The sequence below is a fragment of the Cyprinus carpio genome, chromosome B17 (assembly GCF_018340385.1).
Source record: "Cyprinus carpio isolate SPL01 chromosome B17, ASM1834038v1, whole genome shotgun sequence".
NCBI classification, from domain to species: Eukaryota; Metazoa; Chordata; class Actinopteri; order Cypriniformes; family Cyprinidae; genus Cyprinus; species Cyprinus carpio.
This window is the reverse complement of record NC_056613.1, coordinates 4,408,074-4,416,796: the sequence shown is the minus strand read 5'-3', so window position 1 is coordinate 4,416,796 and position 8,723 is coordinate 4,408,074. Positions and strand designations below refer to the sequence as shown.

Here is an 8,723-nt window from a genome sequence, read left to right as displayed (position 1 = left end):
AAGCTGATAGTTGTTTCTTTTTGGTGATGTCTTGGGTTAGAATATTTGAATTTAGAGTACCTAAATCTATTATTAAAAATCCACATCAATCCTAACTGGGATTTACTTTCCAAACTTTGGATCTATACGTTACATCCATTAGCTTTCATTTTGGTTCTTATGTTTCAAGCTTTGACTTCAAGTGCACATTCCTGAGTAGAAGATGTGTTACTGAGCAATAAAATGTCTGGTTTCCAATGGAGAATAAGTGACCATGGCAGGCAGTTTTAAACAAGTTACTGCCAGCTGAGTACTTTCAAATCATGATTTAAAAATCTTAAATTTTATACTTACCCTGCCATTTTGGTGTTATGAATTGTAGTATCACTAAAGTTTTGTTCCCAAAAATAGAAATGCCCTATGCAAAAATGTATTTCTCACCCATGTTAGATATTCTGCAAAATAAATTCTCTGAAAATAATAGTAATCAGCTTGTCTCAACACAGTGGCTACTATGATGTAGAACCCATTTTTCCCGAAATGACAAATCTTCATTTCATGTTAATCACTAAATATTTTGTCAGAAATGCTAATTAACTTATTTAATATTTGGTGCACATTTAACTTTAATGTAAAACTTGTCACTTTTAAATATATAAAAAGTGTCCAAGGTGAAAATCCTAATGTTTGAAATGTACTCACACATACTTGTCTTTTGCTTTCATGTCTTGAAGGAGAGTAGAAATATTATGGAACTGAGGCCATATACTACATATTTAAACAATTTTCAAAGTCTGTGTATACAGCAATAATGCTTCATTTCCTATTGCATTTCAGAGAGATATTCTGTTTAATAATTGGAAAAGTCTGATAATACAAATAAAACATTTCTACAGTGAAACATAGTAAATATGTATATATTTTTTTCCAACAACTAAAGATGGTAAAAAAATAAACTTGTACATTAATCCTAAGAGCAAATAGACAGCCAGCCTCTCTCCCAATGGATAAAGCAGGATATTTCCGCCCAATGCAATCTGCAGTGGTTGAGGAAATATAAAGGGGAAAAAATTATTTGTCCATAAAATACCATTCCTCTTGAAAATGTATAATCTAATAGAACAAGACACACCAATAATATCTGCCAATCTCTCAGACAAGTCCAGCAACATTTATACAGTAGGATTCTTTGAAGAGCTGGTGAAAAGGTGCAATCCATCAAACAAACTCTAAAAGCAAGTCTGTCCATGCTTCGAATGTACAATTTCTGCATCGATGAGCAAACAAAAATATTTGGCAATGTACACTGGATAAAGTTGACTGGTGTGTGGTGTCTACAGTAAAAAGTGAGCTGCAAAAGTAGTTCATTACACTCTTCCGTCCTGCAATAAAACCACACATTTATTCAGTATGAGCAGTCAGATGAAACTTCCCTTTATTTCTCCCAATGGCCAAGCTGACATAAGTGAGAATGACAGTAATGGGGTGTTTGCATAGGTCTAACCGGTTGAACCACCCCCACATCCACCGGATCTCAGCGCTGCCCGGTATAGGTGCGGAACCAGGACGTGACAGAGGCAGCCGCAGAGGAGATCATGCCCCCTGCATTGCCAATTGGCTGGGATGCCTGCATGCCGCTCTGGGACAGATCCATAGGCTGGGAAGGGATGTCACAGAAGCGAGGGCTTGGAACCGTCTCCCAGTCTATGCCCAAGTCTGTTTCTTCATCCGTCACAGCCTCCTCTCCGCTCTCCTCCGCTGGTCCAGCCGCCTCTGGTTCCACAAACTCCATAGAGTCTTCCAAGTCAGCACTCACCTCAAACGGCCCGGTTCTAGTGAACAAGAGTGGAAATGTTTGCAACACATAAGTTATCCATTATATGACTTATACTAGCATTCAAAGGTTTGGGGTCGGCAAGTTTTTTTTTTAATGCTTTTTTTCTCGTATGTTCAGCAAGGCTGCATTTATTTGTAAAATCAATAATATTTATGAATTATTACTACAATTTAAAACAACATTTACATTTAAATATATTTTAAAATATAGTCCTGTGATGCAAAGCTGAATTTTCGGCATCATTACTACAGTCTTTAGTGTCACATGATCCTTCAGAAATCATTCTAATATGCTGATTTGCTGCTCAAGAAACATTTAATATTATTGATGTAAAAACCATGTTACATTTTTTTTTTCAGGATTCTTTGATTAATATAAAGTTCAAAAGAACAGAATTTATTTGAATTAGATTATAAGTCTTTACTGTCACTTTTGATCAATTTAATTATGTCCTATCTAATGACACCAAAGTTTTTGAACAGTAGTGGAAAAAAAAAATTATACAGGGAGTGAAAAAAAAAAAAATCATCAGCAAATAATTAAGACAACACATGATTTTATCTATTGGAATTTATTTGGATCATAAATAATGGGCTATAACATACATCGTGGACAACATAAAAGTAAATTGTTTCACTAAAGAACAGGACAATGTAATTTCTCACCTGCCAAGTTTCTTGTTTGCTGGAGACACCAGAAATATTATATTCCTCAAAGTGTGATGAGGATGAAGCAGCTCGCTGTCAACATGCTAAGAATCAAGCATAAACATGAGGCATGAGATCAGAATAAGACTTCTCAGATCAGAGTGGTCTCAGTTTTGAGAAGAATTTACCTGTGAGAAGCAGAGGTGCAGGATGTTGGTGTTAAGTTTGTTTACAGCACGGGTGAATCGGTAGCGGGTCAGATTATCACCACAGAACTCACTGTAGAAAACAAAACAGAATACAGGACATTCATTTTTAGATTATAATAAAATACAAAAAAAAAAAACTTGTTTCAGCTAGTTGTCAGGGCAACATTTATTATTTTCCATTTATAGTAACTTTATGAAGTAAAAAATAAATAAAACTATATAGACATTTTAAAAACCAGAAAAAGTGTCAAAAACAACAAAATTACTGAAACGTTAAGTAAAATTAAAACAAAAATAGAAACAAAAAAAAATTTCAAAATGTGAATAAAAACTATAATAGACCATTAACAAAAAGCTGTAACCTGTTGCACAATTTTTTCGGAAGGTTGACATCAAGAATATGAGACAGGATATTGATGAGCTGTGTAGCATAGCAGAGGGCGGCACTGATGGTGTGTGCCGGGTTGATGTGGTCCAACTCTACACAAGAAAATAAACGAATCTGTAAAATGATTTAATTAAATATTCTCTTTCCTTTAAAGAGGAACAGAAAGCATTAAAACTGAATGTACTGCATTTTGACAGGATGTAAACATATGATGTGATTTTAATTTTTCCTTTCTCTTTGGAGTGTTAAAAGCTCTTGGTGCATAAAGAAGATCTGTAAAGTTGCAAAGACTAAAGTCCCAAATCCAAAGAGATATTCTTTATAAAAGTTAAGACTCTGCCACACCCCCCTGAAAAGGCTCGTTCGAACATGCCCCCACATCTCTACTTCACTATGTGGAAATATTTGTGTAATGCCGCCCAAATGTTCACGCAAAGAAAGAAGGTGTGGTTTCAGTAACACAGTTAGTGTTGAAGCAGCCATGTCAGGGAGATGCTGTGTCTGTCACGTGACTGTTCCCCTTTAGGGCTTGAACTGATGGTAAAACTAAGGACATTATTAACTGTTTTTACATTTACTGTAAAAGATGAAGCTCGCAATTTCTGACGAGTGCTTGCGGTGTTTGGCCATTCACAATGCACTGGGTCAGTTGGCCAATCAGAGCAGACTACACTTGTCAGAAGGAGGGACTTTGTAGAAAACAACGCGTTTGAGAGAGGCGGGGCATAGAGGACCTACAATAATGTACAGTATTTGAAAAATAATGTGTTTTTTGAACATTAAAGCGTGTCAACATATTCTGTTACTCCAAATACACAAAATAATGATCTTTAAAAAAAGCATCATATGACCCCTTTAACTCTCACTGCACTGAGAAATAACAGTTGGTTGGTTGGTATTTTAACGTCATTCCAGCTTCCTATTTTCATGGTGAGTAACAAGTTGAAAAACTATAAAAGATAAATTTTAAAAACCCATATACGTTTTTGAAAGTTTGCTTTAGATTATAACTCTAAAATGGATTTAATGTTTGAGATGTACAGTAATTAAGTTCTGTACCTGGCCCCTGATTTCCACTCTTCTCCTCCACCCAGCTGTAATAGGCTGAGCAGTCTCCATTACTGGGAAGTGTGACGTGTGGCCCAGTGATACTGATGCTCGTCTCTCCGTTCTGATCGTCCCAGATCCAGCGGCCTGAGCTGTAGGTGATTCGCCTCGCCTCTGCGAGTTCACTGACGGTGCTGGAGGTCAGAGCAAGGTCATTCTCAGCCTCTGCTGGGTCCCTGCAGGCCAGAAAGACTTCAGATGATGCATTATGCTTCATTCATAATAAAGCATGTTTATTATTATTAATATGCACATATTCAAAAACCAGCCTAACAAGATTAGTTCATGCTCATTTATCAATGCCAAGTGATAGTGAGCTAATTACACAAAGAGTATCCCTGGAGCAAGTTCTCACAATCAAAGAGCACATTCATAAGCAATTATTCAGTATGATTAGGGTGGCCATACCAGGTGGAAGAAAAAAAAAAAACACTGTAAATGCATTTATTTATTTGATTAAAACAAACAAGCAACAAAAGTGTGTAATATATTGTGAAATATTATTGCAATGTAAAATAACTGTTTTCTGTTTGAATATACATTAAAAACAATAAAATGGAACATATTATTTTTTAAATATATTTTAAATGTATTTTATCCCTGTGATGGCAGCCATTACTCCAGTCTTCAGAGTCAGTGTTGATGTACAAAACCTTCAAATTATTTAATTTAAACTTTTAAAATGTTCCTTACTGTCAATTTTGAATAACTAAAAAAGCTATTAATTTCTTTCAAAAAAAAAAAAAAAAAAAAAAAAAAAACTTATTATTTGGTGTATATATCTGGTGTTTCAGTGGTGATTTAAACAATAAAACTACAGAAAATATGTACAAGACACATTTTAGGCTCTATCAATCCCCACATTAAAGGGTTAGTTCACCCAAATATTAAAATTATGTCATTAATGACTCACCCTCATGTCGTTCCAAACCCGTAAGACCCTTAGTTCATCTTCGGAACACAGTTTAAGATATTTTAGATTTAGTCCGAGAGCTTTCAGTCCCTCCATTGAGAATGTATGTACGGTATACTGTCCACGTCCAGAAAGGTAATAAAAAACATCATCAAAGTAGTCCATGTGACATCAGAGGGTCCGTTAGAATTTTTTGAAGCATCGAAAATACATTTTGGTCCAAAAATAGCAAAAACTACAACTTTATTCAGCATTGTCTTCTCTTCCGTGTCTGTTATGAGCGTGTTCACAATACTGCAGTTTAGGGATATCCGGTTCGCGAACAGATCACTCGATGTAACTGGATCTTCTTGAACCAGTTCACCAAATCGAACTGAATCGTTTGAAACGGTTTGCGTCTCCAATAAGCATTAATCCACAAATGACTTAAGCTGTTAACTTTTTTAATGTGGCTGACACTCCCTCTGAGTCAAAATAAACCAATATCCCGGAGTAATTCATTTACTCAAACAGTACACTGACTGAACTGCTGTGAAGAGAGAACTGAAGATGAACACCGAGCCGAGCCAGATAACGAACGAAACATTGACTCGTTCTCGAGTCAAGAACCGGTTGCATAGGTTTTCGGATCACTAGTAGTGATGGGAAGTTCTGTTCTTTTCCGCGAACCGGTTCTTTCAGACAGTTTGATTCAATAAACTGGTTGAAGAAAACGGTTCACCAGTTCTTTTGCGCTCAACGTAATGACTTCATTGGCGATGATTGCCCTTGATTCAAGCCTTCGGTTTACCCGCGCTCATAACATTAGTAATCAGTTCAGAATCAATCATCAAGAGAACCAGTTCGGTTCAGACGCGCTGTGTGTCAGTCTGAATCACGCATGCGCAGTATCATCAGCTCCTCGGTTCTTGAATCGCACGCGTCCGACAGAAACGGTTCTTGACTCGAGAACGAGTCAATCATTCGTTCGTTATCTGGCTCGGCTCGATGTTCATCTTCAGTTCTCTCTTCACAGCAGTTCAGTCAGTGTACTGTTTGAGTAAATGGATTACTCCGGGATATTGGTTTATTTTGACTCAGAGGGAGTGTCAGCCACATTAAAAAAGTTAACAGCTTAAGTCATTTGTGGATTAATGCTTATTGGAGACGCGAACCGTTTCAAACGATTCAGTTCGATTTGGTGAACTGGTTCAAGAAGATCCGGTTACATCGAGTGATTCGTTCGCGAACCGGATATCACTAAACTGCAGTATTGTGAACGCGCTCATAACAGACACGGAAGAGAAGAGAACGCTGAATAAAGTCGTAGTTTTTGCTATTATTGGACCAAAATGTATTTTCGATGCTTCAAAAAATTCTAACGGACCCTCTGATGTCACATGGACTACTTTGATGATGTTTTTATTACCTTTCTGGACGTGGACAGTATACCATACATACATTCTCAATGGAGGGACTGAAAGCTCTCGGACTAAATCTAAAATATCTTAAACTGTGTTCCGAAGATGAACGGAGGTCTTACGGGTTTGGAACGACATGAGGGTGAGTCATCAATGAAATAATTTAAATAATCTTGTCAACTAAACCTTCTGGTCTGTTCTGCCAAGCAAGCTGTCTTACAAGTTAACATGTTTTCACACAAAATTTAAGTTAGTTTAGTATTCTAGAATGCACTGCAACAAGCACAGTCAAAATATTCATCCAAAGCCATGTGTAGTGTATGTTTATGTGTATTTTAATGTTCACTAGAATATGTTTATGCTCATCTAAATCTGCACGGACCTGCTGCCCTGCTTCTCCTCCTGGATGTTGAAGATGTGAGTGGTGACCTCCAGGATGTGCTCTCTCCGCACTTCAGCCAGGACCTCCAGCCTCGCCTGCAGCTCTTTGGATCTCTTCTCCAGAAGCTCGCCTAGACGTTGGTTATGGCGCTTAATTTTGTCCCTCTTTTCCTGATGTCGGCTGGCCCTGCGCTGCAGTCGCTGCCCTTCCTCCTGAGAACGCAATAACAGCTCCTTGCCTAAGGTGAAGGAAAAGAAACAGCCAAGACATCAAACAACAAATCGCTATTTTTATCGTGTAACCTTTTCTATTGAAAGAACAATCAAGAAAAACTCACACAGTAGCTCAATGGAATTTATGCATGTTTGCACACTTTTCTCTTGGGATCTTTTTTATTGTGATACTCACCGCTCTTCACTTCTTCATTGCCGGTGCAGATGGCCTCTTTGAGTTGCTGGACTTTCATCTTGCATGACATGATTTTCCACCTCTGTGTTGAACAAAATACAAAACCACGATTGTGAGAACTTTCTTCAAAACAGGCTTATATAATTTCTCATCTTTTAACTTTAAAATCAAGCTCTTAAAACAAAACATGCACAAAAACACTTACAAGCTGGTCTGCCTGGACCTTCTTGTCCATGGCTTTGATGACTCTGAAACAAAAGGAGAATTCAGAATGGGTATTATCTGTACATAATGTAGATTTATGCATTACACGATGCTGATATAATACCTCTGTTGAAGATTCTCCTTTTCATTTTTGAGCTTTTGTAGTCGTTGAAGCTTTTCTGAATACCTGATGGCAGAAACCAATATAGTGAGTAATACACAATTCACTTGCTATTATAATTAATATGATACTGTTAGATTTACTAATATGACTCAGCTAAAGCTAACCAGGTCAACACATTGGCATATCAAAAACTGCCACAAAGTTTCTTTACAAAACTAAAATAAGCCATGACAACACTTTTAATAATGTATTTAAAACCTACTTAAATAACCAAGTCACTGACTTGTGACAAGAAAAGAACGAGAACGCAGAAACGTAAACGTCTTCGTTATCTGACAGTTTGTTTACAGAGCTAGCAGTTAGCAACTTAGCATTCGATTCAAGGGCCATGAATTAGCAAAATTATATCTAGCGTGTTCACAAAACGCATATATACGCCGAAAACACTTCAAATCAAGAGGGAACTTAAATAAAATAAAATAAATAACGTTCGATGTGAAACAGCTCGATAAAACTGAAAACTGTTAGCATGCTAGCGTGAGCTGTGTTAGCATACAGTGTTAATAATAATAATAATTAAAAAATATATATATTAAAACACACCTCTCTGGATTTCTCCCGTCAAAATACACGAAATCGCCGTTCTGTATGCAGCGGGCGCAGGTCAGTCTGCGTCTGGCCGTGTTGCAGAGCGGACATCTCTCCACGGCTACAAAGAGCCCCTCTGCATCATCCAGAGCCTCCACCATGACCGCGGCGGCAGCGTTCACGCACGCCGGCTGAGGGTGCTGCTGAGGCGGCTGGGGTCGAACGGGCGCCCGGGTCTCTGATGCAGACTCTGGATGATCTTCACCAGGCCCCAAAGCCCGGGGTTCGCCTGATAAGGGACACGCCATGATGTCACAGGGTCTATTAAGAATAGAAGTCCCTTAGAAACGACCACTATAAGATTTACATGATCTGTGGTTAAAAATATGAAAATATAACCAGTAGTTCTGGTCCTAAGGTCTCTATGCCCAGCTGAGTGCGATGGCTGTCTGCCCTACGCACCATGTGACGCATGTTGTTTGTGTATGTTTTGTCACGTGTGTGATGATGGGGTCTCTTACAAAAAATTATCGTTGT

General features: G+C 37.8%; 1 protein-coding gene across 2 annotated transcripts; it reads right to left on the bottom strand.

The window, feature by feature from the left end:
* Positions 1-810: 810 nt before the first annotated feature.
* atg14 (autophagy related 14) lies at positions 811-8,670 on the bottom strand. 2 transcript variants are annotated; one of them, XM_042743256.1, is made up of 10 exons: positions 8,202-8,670; positions 7,599-7,661; positions 7,476-7,518; positions 7,271-7,352; positions 6,863-7,100; positions 4,108-4,343; positions 3,035-3,155; positions 2,652-2,742; positions 2,482-2,567; positions 811-1,811 (listed from the first exon to the last, which is right to left on the bottom strand). In XM_042743256.1, exons 1-10 carry the CDS (start codon positions 8,492-8,494, stop codon positions 1,514-1,516), a joined length of 1,551 nt encoding a protein of 516 aa, XP_042599190.1. In that variant the 5' UTR covers positions 8,495-8,670; the 3' UTR covers positions 811-1,513. The 2 variants fall into 2 exon arrangements, with proteins under 2 accessions (XP_042599190.1, XP_042599191.1); XM_042743257.1 differs by having other exon boundaries at positions 3,035-3,152; positions 4,120-4,343; positions 8,202-8,669.
* Positions 8,671-8,723: the final 53 nt, after the last annotated feature.